A 26,482-nucleotide genomic window follows, 5' to 3' on the forward strand; every position below is an offset into this window, starting at 1 on the left:
AGGTGGATCTCTGTGAGTTCAAGGCCAGCCTGGTCTACAAAGTGAGTTCCAGGAAAGGCACAAAGCTACACAGAGAAACCCTGTCTCGAAAAAAAAAAAAAAAAAAAAAAAAAAAAAAAAAAAAAAAATTTAAAATTTAAAAAGCCCTTAGTATATAAAATCAGAAGGGAGTTTTTAAAAACAGAAGAAAAAAACCACATCCCATACTGTACACTTTAATAACTTTTTAGCAATATAGCCAAAATCTTTAAGACTTACTGTTCTCAGCCGGGCGGTGGTGGCGCACGCCTTTAATCCCAGCATTTGGGAGGCAGAGCCAGGCGGATCTCTGTGAGTTCGAGGCCAGCCTGGGCTACCAAGTGAGTCCCAGGAAAAGGCGCAAAGCTACACAGAGAAACCCTGTCTCGAAAAACCAAAAAAAAAAAAAAAAAGACTTACTGTTCTCACCATAGTCTATTGCTATCTAGATTTTGAATCTTTCATTTTATACTTCTGCAAGTCTGACACCAAAGCATAGGCGTTCTAATCAAAACATGATGCTTCATAGCAATTAACGTTATCAAGGATTGTTAAAAATAGAATTTGGGAATAACCAATAATTACCTTTTATAACAATACTTTATGACTATGCATCCTCAAGAAAAGTCAGTAGAGCTAGGCAGGGTGGTTTATGCTTATGATCCCAGCACTTGGGAGACAGAAGCAGGAGGATCGCTGTTCAAGGGCAGACTGATCAACACCAAGAGTTTCAGGAGAGCTAGGGCTACATAGTGAGACCCTGTCTCAGAAACACACACACACACACACACACACACACACACACACACACACACATACACACAAAGTAAAACCTCTCAAGAGACAGAAATTGTAAAAATCACTACTGGCGTCAAAGGCACATCTACGCTAAAAGAATGTCCTCTTGTCTGACCATACCTGTTTTATACTATGCTATGTACTTCTTGGCTATGTTGATTAATAAAATATTTACTGGGTACTGTGGAGTGCTAGTCTATGTTGCACCATCAAGACACACAAGGCATCTTCCTCCCAAGAATCTGACACTCCAGTGCAGAATGACATGTGTTAAATAACTTTTGAAAACATTAGACTTCCACCACAAAGTTAAAGTGCTATGAAGACAAGCTCACAGGTATACGCGTAGAGGATAACAGGGCTCTGAATCAGCCATAATGGCAGGAAAAGATCATTTCTTACGATCTTTGTCCTTCTTCACATTGGTGCACGCCGGAGTCTGTGGCGGATCCGAGGCAGCCCTCATCCTGTAAAAATCGATGATTTGCTCTTCTAACTTTCGTCTCTCTTCTTCCAGCTTCAGGATCTCCTCTTGTTGGATTCTCTTCAGATGTTCAAATTTGTCCTGCAGCTATTAAAAAAAAAAAAGAAGAAGAAGCCACTCTGAGTCACAAAGATTCACAATATCCAAAAGGCAGAGTATGACCCGAGAAAAACTTATTTAAAGTCCTCGGAAGCCCTTAAAAGGGGTCCAGGACCAGGGGGTGGTGGCAAATGCCTATCATCCCAGCACCGGGGAAGCAGAGGCAGGTGAGCTCTGTGAGTTCAAAGCCAGCCTGGTCTACAGAGCGAGATCCAGGACAGCCAAGGCTACACAGAGAGACCCTATCTAGAAACAAACCAACAAAAAAGGGTCAAGGGTACCACTCCTGTTCTCCTAAAGGTTTAGAAGTTGGTATCAGTCACCTTTGGAGTAGCCCAAGACTGTTAAAAGATAAAAATACAAAACCTAAACTTCGTAGTATAATTGGTGTCTATTTCTGTTTCTAGAGGTGGGCAGTGGACCAGTCTAAGCCTATTATATATATATATTGGTTTTTTCAAGACAGGGTTTCTCTGTGTAGTTTTGGTGCCTGTCCTGGATCTCGCTCTGTAGACCAGGCTGGCCTCGAACTCACAGAGATCCGCCTGGCTCTGCCTCCTGAGTTCCGGGATTAAAGGCATGCACCACCACCACCCGGCATATTTATATTTTTATATTATTAGATGAAATATGAGGGTGCCAAGGAGACAAAGAGGGGGTTAAAGGCAGAAGAAGGCTACAAAAGGCAGAAATGGGAGCCAAATCCAGACCAGGGCTGGAAAGTTGCTTTTCTTAGAGGTTTTAAGCAACGTTTTACTACACTAACTCAAGTTGACTATATTCTCTTGAGATTTTTTTTCTGTCGTTCCTTCTCTCTTTTCCACCATAGAGGTTTCAGGATCTAACTCAGGTCTTCAGGCTGAGTGGCAAACACCCTGACCTCCTGAGACACCTTGCTGGCCCCAAACTGGTCCGTTTTGAAGCTTCATTTTATTATACATCATTTAGCATGGGTGATTCCCTTCTGGTGTGGTCTTGTGCATTAAAATCTAATATAGAGAGTTAGTGCAAAACTAAATTCCCCTAATTTGTGAAAAATAAAGATTACACTTATTGATTTATTCCAGGTGGGGTGGGGTAAAAGCACATGCCGCAATGTGAGTGTGTGTGTGGGGGGGGGGGTACTTAATTGTCACCATCAGAATGTCATTGGAAACATGTACAGCAAAGGACTTGGTGGTGAGGTCTCAAAACTGCTGGACAAGGTATTGGAAACTGAACAAAAGCCCGTCCTCCTCCCACCGTGGGAAGGAACTTAGATGAACTGTTTCTGGTGTCAAGGGCTTTAGTGAACACAAGCTTTTTAGAGTTAAGGTATGTGGCAAAGAGATAGTTAATCAGCAGAGCACTCAAGATGTGGTGTGGCTTTTTATAAAACTGCATATAGTAAAAAGAGAGAACAGAAACTAAAGACTGAAGCCAGGCAGTGGGGGCACATGCCACTGAGCCCAGCACTTGAGAGGCAGAGGCAGGCAGATCTCTGAGTTCAAGGCCAGCCTGGTCTATGGGGTGAGTTCCAGGACAGCCAGGGCTACACAGAGAAACCCTGTCTGGAAAAACAAAGACAAAACTCAAGGTTGAATTCATAACTAAGTGGAAATATCAAAATTATTGAAAACTGAAATTACAATATAAGGAAATTTTCAAAAGAATGCTCAAGATATGTGCAAGCAACCCTTTGCTAAAGAGATTAATATGGTTAGGAATCAGTTTTATTCATGAATACAATGGGGAATGGCCCAGAGGGGGTTGGGAGGTCCTTGAGGCAAGCTATCTGGACAGGTGTCCGGGTGGCCTCAGGATTCACTGGCATGAATTGTCACAGTACTCCTAGTCACCCCAGGCAATATCAAATGGGAATGGGTATGGCTCCGTCTGATGCTCTAGAAGGTACAAATTCTAAGTCTTGGGTTCTACCACGTGATGCTAATTCTGTGGACATGTACAAGGTAAGAACTGTTGAGGCCAAGATGTCTCCACATAGAGTTCAAAAGATACCATAGGTGCCCCGGGGGCCCTGTCACAGGATCATAGCTACTCGAGAGGGACTCCACTTAGGACAATGCCTAGTGGAACTATGGAGATGGGGCAGCCCCCAAGATACCCTGTAGGGCTCCCAGCACACAACTCCATGTTGGGAGAGCTGTAAGCAGAAGAGGCGCTGGGTGAACTGAAAGGTCAGTCCCTGATGGATGAGGTCAGAGACACAGGGCATTTAAAAGACAAACTCTCAAAATGCTCTGGGGGAAAAATATAATTTTAGCCTCTAATTTCATAAATGCTACATTAAGACCCCATGTATGGGCTGGGCAGTGGTGGCGCACGCCTTTAATCCCAGCACTTGGGAAGCAGAGTCAGGCGGATCTCTGTGAGTTTGAAACCAGCCTGGTCCACAGAACAAGATCCAGGACAGGCATCAAAACTACACAGAGAAACCCTGTCGGGGGAGGGGGGGAGGGGGAAGATCCCATGTACGAATAGCTACTTTTAGAAAGTTTCTTCCAAAACAAGAATCTACTAGAGTCCATCCCCCCAAAGAAAAGGACACAGAGAACGGACGTGAGGTTGGTCATGCATGCCTCCTTTTCAGCATCCTTAAAGGTCAGCTCCTTCTCCTTGACTCGCTGCATAAACATGTGCTTCAGTTCTTCCTCCTCCCTCTGACACTGGGCCTGGAACTCCTTTCTCTTGGCTTCATACATCTCTTGGAAACTAGAAGCGAAAGTTGGTTATTCTCGTATTTAATAAATAAATAAATAAATAAATAAATAAATAAATAAATAAGTAAATAAACGCTAACGAAGGGCCAGTGAGCCGCGTCCTCCGCAAGAGCGGCAAGCACTCCGAACTAACCACTGAGCCATCTCTCCACCCCGATAACGACGTCTTCCGCTCACCTCACTGGCTGATTGTTTCGGCCTGTGTCGTTGAAACCAAGTTTCTGCAGTCTGCTTCTCCTATAACACTCATAATGCTGAATGTGGGTTTGGTCTTTCAGATCCTCCATGTTAGTAGACAGAAGCAAATCCCGGAGCTTCACAAAGTCACAGTGACTCTCATTTTCCACTAGTCAAGAAATAATTATAAATTCATGATGGAGCATTTCTGTTATTATTTTGCTGAATAAGCTTTCTACCATTTTGGTTATTCTCAATCGAAAATATTTTGCTCTTTTTTTTTTTTTTTTAAGCTCACCGATTATTTTTCTCCTATTGATTTAGCCTATGTAATATCTGATCTTGGTTTCCACCTGATACACTGGGGAAGAGGGAACCTGAGTGGAGGGATTGGCCTCCAATCAGACTGGCCAGTGGGCACATCTGTTGAGCATTTTCTCAATCGCTAATGGATGTAGAAGGGACCAGCCCACTGTGGGCGGTGCCATGCTGGGCAGGTGGATCTAGGTGGTAGGCACTAATCTTTTCTTGTAGGCACCAATATTTATTCTTCAGTTTTGCTCGAGTGTGTCCCAGGATTCTGAATGGCATATTTCAGGAAGACAGAGACTGTGTGCATGTGGCACACTGGTTAAACAAGGAGATTTTGTAGGTGTGGGTTTACGTCAGTTTCTGGCCAATGCCTACAGCAATGGTTCTCAACCTGTGAGTCGTGACCCCCTTGGGAGTCTCATGTTGGTTATCCTGTATATCAGATATTTACATTTTGATTCATAACAGTAGCAAAATTACGGTTCTGACATAACAACAAAATAATTTTAGGGTTGGGGGTCACCACAACATGAGTAATTAAAGTGTCACAGCCTTAGGAAAGTTGGGAACAACTGTCTTTATAAGAAAGAATCGAGTCGGGCGGTGGTGGTTCATGCCTTTAATCCCAGCACTCGGGAGGCAGAGCCAGGCGGATCTCTGTGAGTTTGAGGCCAGCCTGGTCTCCAAAGCGAGTTCCAGGAAAGGTGCAAAGCTACACAGAGAACCCTGTCTCAAGAAAAAAAAAAAAAAAAGAAGGAATCATAAACTGGGCAATGGTGGTGCCCGCCTTTAATCCTGGCACTCGGGAGGCAGAGGCAGGTGGATCTCTCTGAGTTCAAGGCCACTCTGGGCTACAGAGTGAGATCCAGGACAGGAACCAAAACTACACGGAGAAACCCTGTCTCAAAAAAAACAAAACAAAAAAAAAAAAAACAAAAAAAAAGTGTGTGTGGGGGTATCATAGTCACTCTAAGGGGAAGCTTAAACGAAATGGAATCTGTGTCCCTCATTAGCAACTACTAACTTACAAGTTAGCTAGAGTTATCAACCCTGGCTAAGATCAAAATGCTATTTGAGACTAGGGATGACACAGTACATACTGGATTTAATCGTCATGAACCACGATCTCATATTTACCTTGCAGAACTCCCCAAGGGTAATGGCGGCCTCTGACCATCCTTTTTCCAACTTTCACCTCCTCCATGCTTCCTACCACAGCAAAAGGTAACTGCCCCTAAACAGATAAAAATGATACAAGTTAGACTCCCTTCAACACTATGGCTTGGCTCTGTTGTTCTTTTTCTGTGATAACAAGGAGCAAAGTGAGGCTAGTATAATACATTTAATTACACAAATAATCTATCATGTCAGACTTTTATACTTAGTGGAAAATATGTGCTAATTAGTTTGTTAAACATTAATCTCAGGCTGACATATAATTAAAGACTACCTACCTCGTAGCACTACCTTTCCTAAAGCAAGACATCATGATGCGTGCAGTACAAAGATAAAAAAGATTGTTAATACACAGTTTCTCTCACATTATCTTTACACTAAACACAAAGACAACATTGCTGAGTTGATATGAAAACTACTTTAATGATAATATATATATAAGTTAACAGATGAAACTATTAAAAATAAAAATTAAGCTGGGCAGAGTGGTGCATGCCTTTAATCCCAGCACTCAAGAGGCAGAGGCAGGTGGATCTGAGTTTGAGGCCAGACTAGTCTACAGAGTGAGTTCCGGGGCTGCCAGGGCTACATAGTGAGATCCCATTTCCAATAAATAAATAAATAAATAAGTGAATGAATAAATGAATAAATAAATAAATAAATATTATAGTTAGTTCTTGGATACACAATATAAAATATGCTAATAAACAATATTATGTGTGTCCTCAGGAGGGCTAGGTTAGTGATAGCATCTTCGATAAAGTGCCTGCTCTGTGAACACGAAGACTTGAATCTGATCCCACATTAAAAACCAGGCATGAGCCAGGTGGCGGTGATGCAGCCTTTAATGCCAGTGCTTGGGAGGCAGAGGGGGCAGGTGGATCTCTGAGTTCCAGGGCAGCCTCTTCTACAAAGCTAGTTCTAGGACAGCCTGGGCTACACAGAGAAACCCTGTCCTTAAAAAAAAAAAAAAAAAAAAAAAAAAAAAAAAAGGAATTGGGGCTGGGGATTTAGCTCAGTGGTAGAGCGCAAGGCCCTGGGTTCAGTCCTCAGCTTGCGGGGGGGGGGGGGGGGGGGGGGCCCGGGGAGAAAGAAAAATCCAGCCTCAGGCTGGGATGACCCTTGCCTAGCATGTGTGAAGCTCAGGGTTCAATCCACACTACTGAACAAGAAATCAGCTTATAGTGGTGACTGGAGTCTGGGAAGTGGGTGAGTCAGGGGCTATACAGAGAGACTGGATCATGAATATATAAAAACAGACGGGTGGAATATTTTAGGCTACTCTGCAGCATAACAGAAAACAGAGTGAATTGGAAAAAGAGAATCCAAGGAACCTTTGTAACTTACAAGAAAAAGGCAAAATGTCAATCAAAAATGAACAAAGAATCTGAATACATGTTTCTCCCCAGGAACTCATAAAAATATACATAAACCTATGGAAAAACATTCCACATCTGTAATCACCCAAAATGCCAATCAAAAACAGTCGGATCCACTCATACTAAGTAATGTAGTCAGATTTTTTAACATTTATATAGCATGAATTAAGACAAAGAAATTAAATCAAAACTCTTGGGGCAGGTGCCTTGGGAATCAATACAACAGATCTTCAAATGATTAGATATAGTTGTCATATGATCTAAGAATTCTACTTCTAGATATACATACCCAGGAGAAATTAGAGTATCTACCATCACAAACACTTGTACATAAATGTTTATAATAACATTCTTCATAATAGCAAAAATGTGGAATAATCCCAAGTGTATATTCACACAAAGCACACACACACACACACACACACACACACACACAGAGAGAGAGAGAGAGAGAGAGAGAGAGAGAGAGAGAGAGAGAGAGAGAGAGTACAGATACTTGTACAATGCTGTAAATCTTGAAAACATCATCCTAACTGAAGACAACAGATACAAAAGAGGACCTGTGATTCATTCACATGAAATACCCAGAAAAGGAAGCCACATAATAAAAAATACCTATAATATTACATAAATTGGTGCACAAATTTATACATCTAACTTAAATGGTATTTTCCCTTCTTGGCTGGCAATGCTCCCTCCAAGATACAAAGACCATCTAACAAAAAAACTCAATACCAGGCATAAGAAGCCTTCTTTTGTGTTGTTGGTCAGGGTCTTCCAAGTAACTCCCATAACATTAGAGGCGATTGTTGTTGGCTTTGGATGTCCCTAAGAGGTGGAACAAAAGTCCTGGTTGCTGAAGACACTACATACTTCCGACATCGGGCCCAGAGTCCCCTGAGCTGGAACTGATCTAAAAGCCTCATCCTGAAGACTAGCTTTTATGGTTCCAGAAGATGCCTTGCAAGCTTCCAAAAGGGAGGCAACCCCCAGTCTGGCCAGTTATGATGCCTAGGAATCACAATAATAACCCGCATGGAAAAAAGAACCCAAAAGTGCAGCAATGGCACACACACCTTGGCAGTAACCAACAGTTCTCTGATTGGATGTAAAATCTGATTGACAAGAGGGAACTCGTGCCTGGTAACAGAAACCCAGCCAGCTAGCCAGGGCCAGTGAAGTCATGGATCTTGGAGGAGACCTTTCAGCCACCACTTTACTAAAGCAGCACAATCCCTTAACGTTAGTATTCTGACCCACCCCTTGAGACCTGCCCAGCATCCTGATGTCCTCTGACATTAAAGTCCCCTTAAGAGGCAGCCCCCCTCCCCTTCTCACCAGAGGTAGCCTGCACCTCTCCCTCCCCCTCTCCCTCCCCCTCCCCTCCCCCTCCCCCTCCCCCTCCCCTTCTCCCCCTCTCTCTCTCTCTGATTTTTTTTTTTATTATGTATACAGTGTTCTGCCTGCATGTGTCCCTGCAGGCCAGAAGAGGGCACCAGATCTCATTACAGGTGGTTGTGAGCCACCATGTGGTTGCTGGGAATTGAACTCAGGACCTCTGGAAGAGCAGTCTTAGTTAAGTGCTCTTAACCGCTGAGCCATCTCTCTCTGCCCCTCTCTCTGATTTTTTTGAGACCAGGCTGGCCTTGAACTCAGAGATCCACCTGTCTCTGCCTCCCAAATGCTGGGATTAAAAGTGTGAGACCATGCCCAGCTTAATTTTTTTAAAAATTAAATCTTCATAAAGCTATTTAAAGAAAATAATTTGTGTCAGGTGGTGGTGGTGGTGGTGGTGGTGGTGGTGGTGGTGGTGGTGGTACACACCTTTAATCCCAGCACTCGGGAGGCAGAGCCAGGTGGATCTCTGTGAGTTCAAGGCCAGCCTGGTCTACAGAGTGAGATCCAGGACAGGCACCAAAACTACACAGAGAAACCCTGTCTTGAAAAAAACAAAACAAAACAAAAAAAAGGAAAAGAATTTGTATCTTAGTACATAAGAAGGAACAAAACTGAAGACATTTTGAATAAAACTTCCATCTTGACTGGGGGTCAAGCAGAGTTTAAGTTCCCAAGACCTCCCCAGACCTCCCTTGGTAACTGTCACCCTGGTTGGCAAGGTAAGACATGAATGGTGAGCAACCCACCCCGCCTTACTTGAGTGAACCAACCAATAAGAATAAGATAAGTGTACTACAGAACAAGGTTCCTAGGGAAGTCTCTAATCTTTGAATCCTGATCAGTGAAAAAGGTAACCATAACTTGGCACAGGTGTACTATTGTCCCTGACTGGTCAGTTTCTGCCATGCTGCCCGAGCCAGTAAAATCTTGCTTTGCATAACCTCCTGCGTCTGCTCAGATTGTTCTGGCACCTCAGTCCCACAACAATCAACACATTTCAAAATCAAGAAATTAAATAGTTGGGGAAATAGTTCTGTTGAGAGACTGCTTGCCTTCGCGCACAAAGTCCTGGGTTTGAATCCCAGCACTGTATAAACCAGGCCTGCTGGCATCTACCTGTAATCCCAGCACTCAGGGAGACGGGATTAGGCTGGTCAGCCTCATCTATGTAGTAAATTCAAGGCCAGCCTGGATGACATGAAACCCTGCCAAGGGAGGATGGAAGGAGGGGGCGAGGGATGGAGGGAGGAAGGAAGGGAGGAAACATTTCCCCCAGAACGTATTTTGAGGAAAAATGTATTGCTTATTGTCTCTTGTCCGATACAAGTGACAATAAAGTACCAATCGTATTACCAGCTGTCCTTCAGTCTCCCATGTGAAGGGAGATGAGGCTCAACAGACCAAGCTTACGTTATTGAGGCGCTTACTTGGGCTGAACTTTCATCATCTATTGGGAACTGGTATATCTGGATGCCGTGGCTGGTCAGCTCCCTCATTATGTTACTCTTGAATCTCTGGAGGTCGCTTTTGGAAAGCGAGTCGGCTTTGGCAATCAGTGGTATGATATTCACCTGGTAGGAAGGAAGGTGGGTCAAATCTTACTATTTTTCAGTCTAAACCTTACACCCAGAAAAAGAAAATTTGTGCCCATGGCTTGTTGTTGCTGATATTGTTCATGACAGGGTCTTTGCTGGCATTTGGGGAAGAGGGATGATGTTACCCACAGGTGTGCCCCATTATGCTCAGCCACAGAGAACTCCTTGTTTTGGGGGAGTGCTGAGGATTAAAACCTCAAGCCTTGAATGTTACAGATAAATGTCGTACCCCTGAGCTACATCTTGAGCCCTCATCTTTTATCAGAACTCAGGTTTAGAAGCCTTGACCTTGTTCCTGTTCTAAAAATCCCACGCCCCCAATGCCTCTGTAATCAACATAATTTAAGCAGTAGGATTCAGTAGACCGATTACCTATCAAACTGGCTGAAAACATTGGGAGAGAGTTTTTCTCCCAGCCATCATTCCTGTAATCGATTCTCGATAAATGCATATTAACCAATGTTCCTCTTTCATTCACCCTTGTCCTACCCAATTCATAGCTGTTTAAGCCTATAATAAAGTATGGATGAATAAATATCAGCTTTAAGTTAGTTGCTTTTAATTTAGAATTGTCAAATCACACTTTTTTTCAAATCCTTGGGCAAATCTCATGTTTTTGCAAACACTTATGCTAAGCTGGGGGAGGATGTAGTAAATGACTAGAAAATTTAATCAAATGAACAAAATTTAATCTAAACTTGTGATATATAGAGATACACACACACACATATATATACATATATATATATACACACACACATATATATATATACCTATTTAGTTGCCCCTCTATGACAACACATGCGCATGATAAGTTAAAGCAGTGGAGAAATGTATAAGGTTAGAAACGAAAGCATTCTGGCAGGAGCTATGGTCTTGGGGAGAATCTGAGGAACTACACCAGTTTAGAATGTGTCTTTATGCAACTATATTATAAATGGTATTTTTGAGATTAAAAACTGAACGGTCTCCAAGAAGCAGATGAAAGCTTTAAATTCAAAGTGTTAAAGAGGCTGAGAAAACTTGAGGTAACACCCAGCATCCTCGTGAATATAATGAACCTAGACTTCAGCAAATGCTTCCAAAAAGCAATGGTCCCTCTGAGAACAGGCTGAGTACATTGGTGCTGAGGCACAGGGCCATGTATGCCTTTAAGGACCTGCCCATTCCTGTGGTACATTCTAGATAAGAGAGAAAGTCCAGAATATCCTTGTGGCTGTACATAACATGTTGTGGGCATGAGCCTAGAGTCTCTCCACACCCCAACCACAGGATGCCCTCCCCCTCACAAGAACTGTACCACCAGTTCTCAAGTCTAGAGCAAGCTTACCTTGTCCTTATACTAGAGACTCACAAAAACTTGAAGATTTTTCTAAAACCATGGGGAGAAGTCTGTCACTGGGCAGTGGTGGCGCACGCCTTTAGACCCAGCACTCCAGAGGCAGAGGCAGGTGGGTCTCTGTGAGTTTGAGGTCAGCCTGGTCTACATGAGTTCCAGGACAGCCAGGGCTACACAAAGAAACCCTGTCTCAAAAAAAAAAAAAAAAGAAAAGAAAAGATAATTTTTTTTCAAGTTTTATTTTAGGGATGGGAAATTTGGGGGAAGTTGTTGATTTTTTGGTTATTTTTGGTTATTGTTGCTGATTTTTTTTTAAAGACATAGTCTCACTCTGCGATGCAGGCTGCCTAAAGACTATGTAGCCCAGGCTGGCCTCAAACTCACAGCTGTCCTCCTGTCTCATCCCTGTAAATCCTGAGATATCAGCAAACCAAGCTCTAATCAGTCACTGTTTTAATTAAATTTACCTGGAATGATAGCTAAAAATGAATTCCATCAAATGTTAAAATTTCCCTCCCCTAAATTTTGTATATTGGTGTCTAAACCCTCTATATCAGTATCAGTACTTGCAGATGGAAATTTTAAATTAAAGTTAGACTGTTATAGCGGGGGGTGGGGGAGTGGGGGGTGGGGGGTGGGGGGGTGTCTAATCCAGTTTGATTATCAGCCTTAAAAGAAAGAGAAATGTGGCCTAGTTTAAAGGTATACCTTTAATCCCAACTCTGTAAAAACTGAGGCAGGAAAATCAGGAGGTTAAGGCCAACCTCAGCTACAAGTTCAAGGCCAGACTGAGCTACATAAGACCCTGTCTCAAAAAACAAAAACCAGAATGTTGTCCATACAGACACCAGCAGATAGGCCATGTGAGATGTAAAGAAGCAGCCGTCTGCAAGCCAAGAAGATAAATGCTAGCATTTTGATTTTCTAGCTTCCAGGACTATGTGAAAAATGATTTTTTTAAAAATTGTTTAAACCATCTACTCTGGCATTTTGTTAGGAACGCCCCGGAAAATTCATTCAAATGCTTTCAAGAGCAACAGAAAAAAAAATTTAAATAATATGCACATATTCTCAAATAGCAGGAAGCTGTCCTTGAATGCTTCAAGAAACATTGTTGTCATCTCAAAACATCCGTGGAACCTTGAGAGTCTGGTGGGGTTATCAAACACACCCTTCTGTCGATGTTCTTCAGCGTCAGCAGGTCCAAGGACTTGAGGGAGTGTCCGGTGGGTGAGATGAAGTAGAAACACACATGGATGCGAGAATCCTGATAGTCACTCAAGGAGCGTTTGATCTTCAGCTCCTCCTGGAGATACAGCTCAAACTGAGCATCTAAGTAGTCAACAACTGGCTGGTAGCTGAAAAAAAAGAATCATTATTTAAACATTTAGCACAACAGATTAATAAAATCTGAATCTGGTGTCTCACTATTTAATCAACATTGTGTGCAATGAATAGTGTGTCACTTGATAAAACTGATGCATTTCGCTGGGTGGTGGGGGTGGCAGTGGCAGAAATGTATGTCTTTAGTCCCAGAACTTGGGAGGCAGAGGCAGGAGGCTCTCTGTGAGTTTGATTGAGGCCAGCCTGGTCTACAGAGAGTTCCAGGACAGCCACCAAAACTACACAGAGAAATCCTGTCTTAAAAAATAAAAAAAGATGCATTTTATTAGCCATAAAATATTTCAAGTTAGGGGTGTGGCTGGGTGGTAGAATGCATGATATCCAACTCCTAATCCCTAAAGAATATGACTTTATTTTAGGGGAAATAGGGTTATAGATGTAATTTTGAAATTTTGAAGTAGGTCATAGTGGCACATTCCTGTAATCCCAAAACCAGAAGTCTAGGGCAGGAGGATTGCTCTGAATAGTCAGCCTGGACTATTTAGTGAATTCAAAGCTACCCTAGGATACATAAGATACGTAGCAAACTCTAGTCTCAAGAGAGAGAAAAATAGAAATTTGAAAATAAGGTCATTGGGACCCTCTGTACACATCTTTAGTCCAGTGATTGCTGTGTGGAGGTACAGATGGGAGGGACTTAGCCATGAGTGACAGTTGACACCGGAAGCTATAATAAACAAAGAAGGGCTGCTTTCCTAAAGCCCTAGTCTGGGTGGACTCTAGAAAGCACGTTTTCGCTTGCTCTGTAGCTGTCCTGATTGGACTTTTGTCCAGTTGACACTAAGAGGGTCCAGGAGCCAGACCAGAGCCTTGATAGGTTTCTAATAGCCCTGCTAGGGACCAGGACTCAGTTTCAGTTTCCTGGAACTGGCTGGAGCTGAGCGAGCTGTTCTCAGAAAGACCACAACTCAGGGGAAACCAATCAGCAGGTGCCCCCCAGCCTTCTGCTAGCTGAAGATAGCTTCTCCTACCCTATAGATCGACGGTCCCTCACCACTAAAGCTCTCACCAATCAGCCCCCAGACTAATCTTTCCTCCACCAATCAGCACCAGATTAATCCCTCCTTCCTGAAATTCCCCTAACTCCGCTTAAAAGGAGCTTGCGACCTCCCTTTGGGCTCGAATCTGTTGGAAACAATAAACGCGCTTGCTAAATTGCGCACGTGACTGTCGATCTTTCTTGGGGTCTTCTCTCAGACCCTAACAACACAAGCTATACATATCTAGGAAGAAGAACCTCAGCTGAGAAAACGCCTCCATCACACCGCCTGTGCGCAAGTCCACAGGGCATTTTCTTGCTTAGTGACGGATGTGGAAAGGCAGAGCTCGCTCTGGATGGTGCCTTGAGTGTCTAAGACCGCAGGCTGAGCAAGGCACGAAGAGCAAGCCAGTAAACGTCACACTATGTCCTGGGATGGGAGGCCGAATAAACCCCTTCCTGCCCAAGTTGTTTTGGGTCGCCGTTTTTTTTTTGTTTTTTTTTAATCACAGCAATAGGAACCAAACTAGGAGAGCAGCCTAGGCTGGTCTGAAGCTCACGGCAAATCCTCCTGCTTCAGTTTCTCACAAGCTCTGACTTGTGAGATTTCTGGATTTCTGGACTGTAGAACTGTGAAAGAATGTTTCTACTGTTTTAAGCATCAGTTTAGGGTGATTTATTACACTCAATTGCAATGAATACAAGGTGAATTGTGAGACTTATTTTTTAACCACAGAACAAAGGATGTAACGTTTAGGAGAATTAAGCTGATTATTAAAATGATGCTCATTTTCTAAGAGCAACTACTTAAAGCAACACGCCATGTGCTTTTGTTTCATCCTTTTTCTGACATATTCTTTGTTCAAAATCTTGTCCTGAAACAGCAAAATAATGGTGAGTATTTAAAATGGTCTTCTCTGTAAAGAAAAAAAAAAATACTGATTTTTAAGATTTGCTGGCATCAAGGTGGGCACAGTGGCACATTCATTTAGTCCTAGCACTTAGGAGGCAGAGGCAGGTGGATCCCTAAGTTCAAGGCCAGCCTAGTCTACATAGTGAGTTCTAAGACAGCCAGAGCTACACAACAAACTCTGTCTCAAAGAGAGAGAGAGAGAGAGAGAGAGAGAGAGAGAGAGAGAGAGAGAGAGAGAGAGAGAGAGAGAATTTGCTGGCTTCTGTGGTATGAATAGTCCCATCTTGGCTAATTTCATGCTGATCACATGATGTCATTAAATGCAGAGTTGAGGTAGAATAAGCTGGAAAGGTGACTCAGCTAAGACCATTTGTCTCTCTTCCAGAGGACCCAGGTTTGATTCCCAGCATCCACATGGCAGCTCACAACTCTCTGTTACTCCAATTGCAGGGGATCTAACTGCTCTCTTCTGGCCTTCATGGACACCAGGCATGCCTGTTAGTGTGTAGACATACATACAGGCAAAAACACCCATTCACATAAAATAAAAATTGTAAATAAGATAATTACACTAGATATATAAAAGTATCAATTTCATAAAAATATTACTTAATGAGGAAAGAGTTAAAGGCTAGAAGGAAAGACATCAATAACCAAAAAAGAATATTATAATTTAGGGCTGAAGAAAGGGCTCAGTGGTTTAGAGCACATACTGCTCTTCCAGAGGACCCAAATTTGGTTCCCGGCATCCATCTAATGGCTCACAACCTTTCTAACTGCAGCTGCAACAGCATCCAATGCCTCTAGTTTCTGCAGGCACCTGGTATGTACACACACACACACACACACACACACAATTAAAATGATGAAAATAAAAATTTTAAGATAGTACAATTTAGTCTAGCAATAAGAAGGCAATTTGTTGAAATGAGAAAGATTTTAAATAAAATATTAAAACTCACTGCCTGATGGCACATACTTTTAATCCAAGCACTCGGGAAGCAGAGGCAAGCAGTTAAGTGTGGGTTCAAGGTCACACTGATTCTACCGAGAGCGTTTCAGGCCAGTTGGGGCTACATAGTAAGACCTTGTCAGAGAGAGAGAGAGAGAGAGAGAGAGAGAGAGAGAGAGAGAGAGAGAGAGAGAGAGAGAAAGGGGGGAGGGAGGGAGGGAGGGAGGAAAGAAGGAGAGAAGGAAAAGAAAGGAGAAAATGATCTACTATTTTTTAAACAGAAGAAAATACATCCTAATGAAACCCAGTACCTTTCATGCTAACTTTCAATATTAATTTAAAAGCAGTAAGGAAAGACTAACCTGGCTTCTTTGTTGATTTGGTCACCGTACCCCACCGTTTTCACCACGGTCAATTTCAGTGGGATGTTTGTTTCCAGAAGTTCAAATGTCCTTACTTTGAGTCCAACCTTTGAGTAGAAGTGGGAGGACTTGCTCTCTTTCATATTAGTATTGAACAGTGTGTTGATCAGTGTTGATTTTCCAATTCCAGTTTCTCCTGTAATAAACATAAGCTCAGCTGGGTGGTGGTGGCGCATGCCTTTAATCCCAGCACTTGGGAGGCAGAGGCAGGAGATCTCGGTGAGTTTGAGGCCAGCCTGGTCTACAGAGCGAGATCCAGGACAGGCACCAAATCTACACAGAGAAACCCTGTCTCGAAAAATTTTAAAAAAAAAAAATTTTTTTTTTTGAGGCAAGATCTGACTACATAGCCTTAGCTGCCCTGAGATTTGCTATGTAGACCAAGCTGCCCTCAAGCTCACAGAGATCTACCTGTTCAGCCTCCCAAATGCTGGGTTGAAAAACATATGTCACTGCCAGGAGGTGGTGGCCCACAGCTTTAATCCCAGCTCTTGGGAGGCAGAGGCAGATGCCAGCAGCCTTGTCAGAGGAGCAGTAGATGGCAGTTGATTTCAGGGTGCCAGCCCACCAGGAGATGAATCCCTGATGGATGAAAATGAGATTAACAAGGCTCCGAGATCACAGACTGCAAAGTGTCTTTTGCTTCTGCTGTGCCTTCACATGTTTGCTGCTGCCATCTTTCTCTGGTATCTGGCATAGTGTGAATGGGTGTGGAGAGACCCCCCACTGCCTGTAAGGTAGTGTGTTTATCTCATGGAAACATCCTGTCCTACTGGGGTTTTTACCTGTGGGTTATAACGAAGATGATTTCTTCCTAAGCTATACTAATTGATAATAATAATGTTAGTTTAAATAGAGTTTTGATGATAAAAAATATATATATATAAACAAGGAATTGCCTCACAGCTAGAACACGTGAGTTTCTATTGAGGAGCTGTATAGACTGTGGCTTAGGTTAATGATTAAGAAAAACAATTGAGTCCCAGTAGCCCAGCTAGCTTAAATTCTTTTAACCTTAATGTTGGGAGATGTGTTCACAAGTTTCAGAGTGCATAATAGCTGAAATAAAGCTTTGAAAATAAAGTTAGACTAAGATGTTTTTGTTTTTTCTTTTTTGTTTTGTTTTGTTTTTCAAGACAGGGTTTCTTAGTGTAGCTTTGGCTGTCCTGGAACCAGGCTGGCCTCAAACTCACAAAGATCCACCTACCTCTGCCTCCCAGCTGCTGGTATTAAAGGTGTGCACCACCACTGCCAGGCTAAGATGCTTTTGTTTAAAGCTTTGAGGTGAAAAACCCAAGAAGACAATCTAAAGTTTTAGAAAAGCACATACTTGAATGAGGAACTTGTTAAGGTCAGGGAACAAGAACAAAGCAGCCCAATTATTACTAGCTGGTGCACTTTTCTTACTAGGATTGGTTGATGACCAAAGGTGATCATTAATTCCTTGTACCCATTCCTGCCTCAATCTCCTGATATAAAAAACTATTGATGAGTGGGTATGCACCCTAAAAATTTAAAGTACAGCTGACTGATTGTTTTTCACATATAAAAGTTTAGGTTTGTGATTCCTTTAAGATTACTTATAATATTACCTTTCAAGATAAGTAATAAAGTAATTGGTCCTTTCTTTATAACTGCAAAACACAGCCTGCCAGTTAAAAAAAAAAACCTGACTGAGAAAAATACCTTGCTGGCCCACATGGTTAATCTGTAACAAGTTGCTTGGGTAGGAATGTATGTAGGTTCTTGGGATAATTTTTTGTTCACCTGTAATATGTAAAATACTTAATCATGTAAGGGATATTGAAAACATGCTGTTTTTAGTTGTATTCATTGTAATCATTCACTTGAAAAACAGAATGTCACCACATTGTAATTTTTATACTGCTCGATAGATTTTGCTGCGGTATATAAGCTGTAAGGGAAAGAATAGAGAGAGAGTTAAAATGGGATAGAAGGAAAACATCAAGAATGAGAGAGTTAGAAAGAAAACATTAAGAATGAGAGAAGGAAATCACCAGGAAAATAAAGAACAGAGAATGCAAAAGAAAAATAAAGAAAAGACCTGAAGGAAACCATCAAAAGCATGTGTGAGGGTCTTTTTCCTTACCCCCTCAGATAAAGTCTAGTACATGCCAACTTAGTGGCTTCCCTTTGAGCCCTGAGCTGCTAGAGGCTGGTCCTCCTGGCAGTGATAGGCAGGCAGATCTCTGTGAGTTCAAAGCCAGCCTGTTCTACAGAGTGAATTCCAGGACAGCCAAGACTACACAAAGAAACCCTGCCTCGAAAAACAAGCAAACAAAAAATAAAAACAAAAAAATATGTCCCCAGGCCAAGCTGAAAGGTTCTTAAATGTTTAAACAATGTAGCTAAGAAGAGGAAAAACAATATAACTATGAAGAACTGTTCCTGAATTAACATCAATAGTATGCTCTTTGGTATCAGTTTAAATGAGTGGAAGACAAACCAAACACTAATTTAAATGCGGTGTCTGGTACTTACCCACGCACAGAATATTGAAAGAAAATCCTTTCCGGATGGATTTGTTCACCATCTGAGTGGGAAAACATTCAAACCCAAAGTGGCTAAGGGTGGTTAAGCAACGGATGTCTTCCTTGTGCTGAGAGAAAACAAATAAAAGGGTTCTCATTAGAATCAGAAATAACATCCTTTGAAAGGACAACACTGATTATGCAAAAAAAAAAAAAAAAAAAAAAAAAAAAAAAAAAAAAAAAAAACGGGACTGGTTACCCCTGCATTGTCTACTCAATGCAGATGTATGAAGTGAATTTTTTTTTGTAAAAAGAACTCAAATGTTGATGTTATTGTTACAAATAAATTGAATCAACCTCTGATCACACTCTAAGAGGGTATGTTTCTAAATTTAATAAGAAATGGAAGACAATAAAGCACCATTAGAAACCCCAGGGTAGCTGGCGGGTGGTGGTACATGCCTTTAAACCCAGCACTGGAGAGGCAGAGGCAGGTGGACCTCTGTGAGTTCGAGGACAGGCAGAGCTATACAGAGAAACCCTGTCTTGAAACCAAAATGAAAAAAGAAAAGAAAAAGAAAGAAAGAAACTCCAGGGTATTAATCTAAAATAGCTTTGCTATGTTAAAAGAAAATTTTCATTTTACTTCAGCATGTATCTATATAAAGAAAACCTAAAGCAGGTGTAGTGGTATACAACTGTGATCCCAGCACTCAGGAAGTCAAAACAGAAGGAGCAGGAGTTCAAGGCCAGCCTCTACTACCTAGTGATTTAAAAGCCAGCCTAACTACATGAGATCATGTCTAGAGAAAAAAAATTTTTTTCATTATTTTTTGCTTTTCTTTTTGTTGCTGCTGTTGTTGTTGTTTTGAGACAGGGTTTCTCTGTGTAGCCCTGGCTGTCCTGGAACTCACTCTGTAGACCAGGCTAGATCCATCTGCCTCTGCCTCCCAAGTGCCGGGATTAAAGGGGTGTACCAAATTTTTTTAGACAGATACAGTGGTGCACATCTTTAATCTCAGTGCTTGGGAGGCAGAAGCAGGTGTATTTCTGTGAGTTGAAGGCCAGGCTGGACTATACATAGAAGCTTTGTTTCCTAAAAAAAAAAAAGGGGGGGGGCGGCAGGTAAGAAAAATAATTTTTTATTTTGATTTATTAACTATACAGTGTTCTGTCTGCATGTGTCCTTGCAGGCCAGAAGAGGGCACCAGATCTCATTACAAGTGGTTGTGAGCCACCATGTGGTTGCTGGGAATTGAACTCAGGACCTCTGGAAAAGCAGTCAATGCTCTTAACCACTGAGCCATCTCTCCAGCCCCGAAAAATAATTTTTAAAAAATCACTGCCTGGCATAGTGGCACATGCCCTCAAACCCAGCACTTGAGGGAGACAGAGGCAGGTTTATCTCTGGGAGTTTAAGGTCACCCTGGTCTACAGAGTGAATTCCAGGACAGGCAGGACTACAGAGTAAGCCCTAGTCTCAAAACAAAAGAAAAGAAGACAAAGCAAAACAATTACATGCTAATATATGTAACACAAAATCAATTTGAGGCATAAAACTAAGCGAATGGGGGACTAGCCGGGTGGCTCAGTGGTTAAGGGCACTTTCTGCTTTTTCAGAGGACTGGAGCTTGGTTTCCTGTAACTCCAGCTCTGGGGAAAATGGCGCCCTCTTCTGGCCTCCAAGAGCATGTGCATGTACATGCACATACCCACACACACATACACATAAATAAAAATAAAATAAACCTTAAAAAAAAAAAAAAAACTATGTAGTCTGGCAGTGGTAGAGCACACCTTTAATCCCAGCACTCAGGAGGCAGAGGCAGGCAGATCTCTGTGAGTTTGAAGCCAGCCTGGGCTAGAGAGTGAGTTCCAGGACAGGCTCCAAAACTACACAGAGAAACCCTGTTTCAAAAAAAAAAAAAAAAAAAAAAAAAAAACCAAAAAAACAAAAAACTAAGTTGATAGCCTGACCATGGTGGCATACACATTGGTCATTCACGTTTGCTCTACATCCATTTCCCATCACTTTTTCCCATTTTCTGTTTTTAGGCTATTTAGTTTCTTCCCATGAGACAATATGTGATATATTTTTCTTCATGGCTGAATAATACTCTGTGCTGTGGGGTGTTCTGTATGCTGTGAACGTGTGTTGCTCTGATTGGTTGATAAATAAAATGATGATTGGCGAGTAGCCAGGCAGGAAGTATAGGTGGAGTAAGCAGAAGAGAATTCTGGGAAGAGGAAGGCTGAGTCAGGAGTTGCTGCCAGACACAGAGGAAGCAAGATGACAAGGCAGAACTGAGAAAAAGTACCAAGCCACATGGCTAAACATAGATAAGAATATGGGTTAATTTAAGTGTAAGAGCTAGTCAGTAATAAGCCTGAGCTAATGACCAAGGAGTTATAAATAATATTAAGCCTCTAAATTATTATTTTATCAAAGGCTGCAGGACTGTGGGTAAGAGATTTGTCCTGACCATGGGCCAGGTGGGACACAGGAAAACTTCTGACTACCCTTCTCATTTTCTGTTTTTAGGCTATTTAGTTTCTTCCCATGAGACAATCTGTGACACAGTTTTCTTCGTGGCTGAATAACACTCTGTGACATGGCCCAGTGGGATGGACTCATCTTTTGGGTTCAACACTGCCATCTGAGATGTGGGCCCTGGTGCACCCCTAAGACTGTGAAGGTCCTTGAAAGCACAAACCAGCTTAGAAACAGTAAGGATAACCAAGAGGCTGTCTTCACCAGTGGTGCCCAACCTCAGCTACCATACTGTGGGACAAAAGCCCAATTGCTGGAAGTGAAACAGGACCAGGCATTGTAGCACACACGCCTTTAATCCCAGCATCAGGAGGCAGAGGCAGGGGATCTCTGTGGGTTTAAGGCCAACCTGGTCTACAGAGTGAGATCCAGGACAGCCAGGGTTGTGTAGAGAAACCCTGAAGAAAGAAAGAAGTGGGGGGGCAGGTGGTGATGGCAAACACCTTTAGGGAGGAAAAGACAGGCAGATCTTTGAATTCAAGGCCAGCCTGGTCAAACAAAGTGAGTTCTAAGACGGCCAGGACTGTTATACAAAGAAACCCTATCTCAAAAAAAAAAAGGAATTTTTTTAAGTAACCTGGCAATTTCAAAAGAACACAGTAACTCTCCAGCAACTGTTACTAAAGAAAATGATATTGAAGAAATGTCTGACAAAGAACTTTTTATGTTTTCTTTTACTTATCTGATGTGTGTTTTAGCTAAACTAAGAAAAATACAGAGAAGACTTAAATCAACAAAATCGAAGATGAAAAGGGATGCATTACAACAGACCCCGAAGAAATGCAAAAGGACGTTTAGGTAGATCCAAGATGGCAGATTGGAGTACTTGGCACTCACCAGTTTCTCCTGCAGGTGAAACCAAAACAACTGGAGAACAGCCAAAAAAGTTCAGGCAAGCTTGGGGAAACTCAAGAGACCGTAGACAGTGGACATCGGGCTCCCCAGAACTGATTACACAGCCACAGTGTAGAGAACAAGGTCAGAGATGAGAGCGCGCCTGAGCGAACCCAGCACAGCAGTGATGCTGTGCTGAAATACACTTCAGCAGACAGTGACTGTGGGATCTCCACAGAAATCTGGCTCTCGGGAAGTTGTGTGTTCTCCAAAACCATACTTATGGTGACATAATGGGGAGCTATCTTGGGAAGATCCTGAACTTGCTTCTCTAAGAGTCGATGACTCCTGGTTGTTTTTTTTTTTTGTTTTTGTTTTTGTTTTTGTTTTTTGTCACTGGGAACCCTTAGTAGTCAGTATTATACTGACTCAGCAGGCATCAACCCTGAGACCCAGTTTGCCCTTGATGGAAAACATCTGATATGAACCCACTGAGAACATTTTGCAGTGGGAAATTGGTCTGTGACACACAAAGTAAAAGAGGCATGTGTCCCTTTAAGATTGGCAGCTCCGAAAGCCAGCTGGAAAAATCAGGAAAGAGAAGTTGTAACTCCCCCCCCCACCCTCCCCACCCCCCGACTTACGAATTAAGTCCCAGAATACCAGAGCTGTGGAAGACGAATTGATGGGTAGGACTGCAATAAATTAGAAGCCTTCTGCACAGCAAAGGAAATGATTGACAATGAAAAAACAAACTACAGAATGGGAGAAAATGTCTTCCTGCTGTTCCTATGACAGGAGACTGGTTGACCAGAAACCCCTGGTCTTAGGGACCCCAAGGCCACCATAGGTAGCTGTCAGGGAGGCAGATCCTGAACTTCTGTAACAGGGCCTCCTACCCTTCCTTAGCTTTCCCATCTGGGGAGGAGGGGGGCAGGGAGGGTATGGGACAATACAAATAGTGGACAACAGTGAGTGGATCTCTACACATCTATCACCATGAAGTACCTTGCTACGGTGATACCAAACTAATAACACCTCCAGGGAGACTTTAAAGTTTGATTTAGTCTCCTTTGCTTTTAAATGAGAATAATGTTTTTGCACCAAAAAAAAAAAAAAAATCAACAGAGTCAAGAAACAGGTTAACAATTGTTGAAACCACTGTTTACATTTAAATCTAATCAATAGTAAGGTTCATTCATTTCCAAAGATAATAAGACTCTTTTGCTGGCCAGACCTGAATCAACTTGTCATCAATATTTTGAAACTACTTATTGAAATACACAATGCATAGTTGTATTTGAAAGATATACTTAACTGTATCTTCATTGCTAGGTATTTCTGTCGACATGTTCATTGGTTTTTCTGCCATGACAGACCGAAAGGGCTGAAATAAAGAGAGAAAACTTGGTCAGCTCTGCCTACAATGGTTATATTCTTTAACCTAACTTAGATCAATACAGAATCCAATATAGAATCCCATTCACACTTCTGACTCGTTTGAAGTTGTATCTTTCATCCTAAACAAGCTTGTGTGCGCTCAATAACAAAGTCAATATATAAAGTAACATCACTTGACAAACAATATACAAAACAAAGAGAAAGATAAACTCGCTTCAAATCAAGACGTGACAGAGATCGTCTTTTTATGGGTTACGTTAGCTAGCAGTGAATCTCACTGTGACATTCCATCCATACGTTAACACTATACTCAGTCCTCCATTCCAGCAGCTTTGAGCATGAGAAAAGGAAGGGACAGGTCAAGAAGAAAGACACTCAGAATGATTTCAGTTCCAAAGGACCTTACCACTGAAGCTGGAGTATAAGCACCCAGAGGCTGAAGGAGAATTCTAAAGGGGTGAAATTAGGACGTTGATGAAGGAAAACAGGCTTTTAAAATCGACACGAATTCTTTAAGAACCAACCCACAGGCAATTTTTTCCTTTACGAAGCACCTTTATGCACCAAGCATTGTGCGGGGTGTTTTACCTTCTGCAGCACTCGAAGGACATCTAAGATCGTCAGACCCAGAAATCTCAAGTGACTTACTTGCCTGGGCTTCCGCTGCACGATGCACACAGTCTGAAATGACTCTGAGGCTGATGTACTCTCCCTTGCTATCTGCAGATTGGAACCAAACTGATAGGCACTGGATTTGCAACAGCTGAGAACAAGGGAGGTAAGGTACGAAAGAGCGTGTTGTTCTGATTTCTAAGCAGAATGGGCTGAGAAGGCCACGCTACCCCACTTTTGAGTACAGCACAAAGATGCCAAGCCTATGCGGCCTTTGAAAAGGATTTATGTGTTTTTGGTTTATGCATTTGAGTGTCTTGCCTGCATGTGTATATGCGTGCGCCATGTGCAAGCCTGGTACTCTAGATGTCAGAAGAGGACATTGGATGCCCTGGAAGTGGAATTACAGACACTTGTGAGCTGCCATATGAGTGCTGGGAAAGCCAGGTCCTCTGCAAAACCAGAAAAATGCTCTGAATTGTTGAGCCAGCTCTACAACCCCCATAAGACATGTTTTTAAAAGAAATATTATGTGTGGGTGAAACAAAAATAGTGGTCTTGTTTCATCTGACATGCCTGGGGATTATGCACCACTAGTACATAAATTTGTCTCATATTTCCTTCATGTTAAACAAGTTTCTCTCACAAATGGCCTCTGTTCTACCATATGATTTACTCTAGCACACGTGAAATTTCTGTGTGTATTTAGTGGAAACTTAATGTTGGCCATTGTCATGATCTTCAGTCCTTCACTGAATCAATAGTTTCAAAAGCTAAAAATGGGATTGTTCCATAACTTCTTATAATGTAAAGTTGAGTGCCAGATTTGGTGGCAGATGTCTATAACCTCAACACTTGGGAGACAGAGGCAGGAGGATCAGGAGTTCAGGGTCATTTTCCAGTATTAGTCCATGTCACAGTTAGGGTTGCTCTTGCTTCAGTGAAACACCATGACCCAAAAGCAAGTTGAGGAGAAAAGGGTTTATTGGCTTACACTTCATATTGCTGTTCATCATCAAAGGAAGTCAGGACAGGAACTCAAACAGGGCAGGAACCTGGAGGCAGGAGCTGAGGGCAGGAACCTGGAGGCAGGAGCTGACGCAGGCACCATGAGGGGGCTGCTGCTTACTGACTTTCTCCTCATGACTTGTCCAGCCTGCTTTCTTATAGAACCCAGGACCACCAGCCCAGGGGTGGCACCACCCACAATGAGCTGGGCCTTCCCCATCATTTGCTAATTAAGAAAATGACTTACAGGCTGGCCTACAACTCTAGCTTATAAAAACATGTTCTTAATTGAGGTTCCCTCCTCTCAGCTGACTTTAGCTTGTGTTGAGTTGACATAAAACGATCCAGCACAGTCGGTTCGAGTCCAACGTGAGCTATCTGAGACCCTGCCTGAAAAAATAAATTTTTAAGTACATAACTACAAGTTGAAGGGTGACTACCTCTGCACAGTGGTGACATTATAGTAGGTCTGCTAAACTAGAAATGTAAGCTTGTATTTAAAAGCCTAATTCCAGCCGGGTGGCGGCGGCGGCGGCGGCGGCGGCGGCGGCGGCGGCGGCGGCGGCGGCGGCGGCGCAGCACACCTTTAATCCCAGCACTCAGGAGGCAGAGACAGGAGAACCTCTGTGAGTTCGAGGCCAGCCTGGGCTACAGAGTGAGTTCCAGGATAGGCTCCAACGCTGCAGAGAAACCCTGTCTCAAAAAACAAACAAACAAACAAACCAAAAAATCCAATAAACACCAACTTTGTCTGATTAGAAAATAACAAATGAATAATAAAAGCCTCATTACCAATGCCTTGAAGAAATAAAGGTATTTTTCTAGCACATAAATCTAGAGCAGAAGAGGGCTGGAGAGATGGCTCAGTGGATAAGAGCATTTGCTGCTACTCCAGAAGACCTATGTTCAGTTTTCAGCACCCCAATCAGTCAGCTTACAACGCTCTGTAACTCCAACTCAGGTGATCCAACACCTCTGGCCTCCATGGGCACCTGCACTCATGTGCACATACCCACATGTAAACACACACACACACACACACACACACACACACACAGAGTTAAAAATAATAGAAAATATCTTTTAAAAATATAGAGCAGAACTTCTCAAAATATGATCACCGTGCTCTGAGAAATTCCTAAGGTTCTTTTGGGGTATCCATGAGATCACGTGTTCCCCCTAACAATGCTAGGATACGAGTTGCCTTTTCCACCGCGATGAAATTTACACCCGTGATTCAAACGCGATGGTGGATACATTTGCTATTACTTTCACCGGTGCCTGCCAAATTGTGTTATTGATCATCTTGTTATTTACTCTGTGGACTGAAAAGAAGAAAAGCAGAGTGAGTCATCATAAAGCACTTCTGTCCTCTGCCTAGGTTGATGGTGTCTGGAGGGCAACCATCATCGTGATGGA

At 42.4% G+C, this 26,482-nt stretch overlaps 1 protein-coding gene across 1 annotated transcript; it reads right to left on the reverse strand.

The window, feature by feature from the left end:
* Window positions 1-413: 413 nt before the first annotated feature.
* On the reverse strand, window positions 414-24,102 carry Septin14 (septin 14). The gene is made up of 10 exons (XM_037198549.1): window positions 24,032-24,102; window positions 23,361-23,429; window positions 18,668-18,785; window positions 16,106-16,301; window positions 12,667-12,853; window positions 9,989-10,132; window positions 5,746-5,842; window positions 4,297-4,465; window positions 3,979-4,111; window positions 414-1,387 (listed from the first exon to the last, which is right to left on the reverse strand). The coding sequence occupies exons 2-10, from the start codon at window positions 23,412-23,414 to the stop codon at window positions 1,208-1,210; spliced, it is 1,278 nt and encodes a 425-aa protein (XP_037054444.1). The 5' UTR covers window positions 23,415-23,429; window positions 24,032-24,102; the 3' UTR covers window positions 414-1,207.
* Between the last annotated feature and the right edge of the window lie 2,380 nt (window positions 24,103-26,482).

This window comes from Peromyscus leucopus, chromosome 23 (assembly GCF_004664715.2).
Source record: "Peromyscus leucopus breed LL Stock chromosome 23, UCI_PerLeu_2.1, whole genome shotgun sequence".
Taxonomy (NCBI): domain Eukaryota; kingdom Metazoa; phylum Chordata; class Mammalia; order Rodentia; family Cricetidae; genus Peromyscus; species Peromyscus leucopus.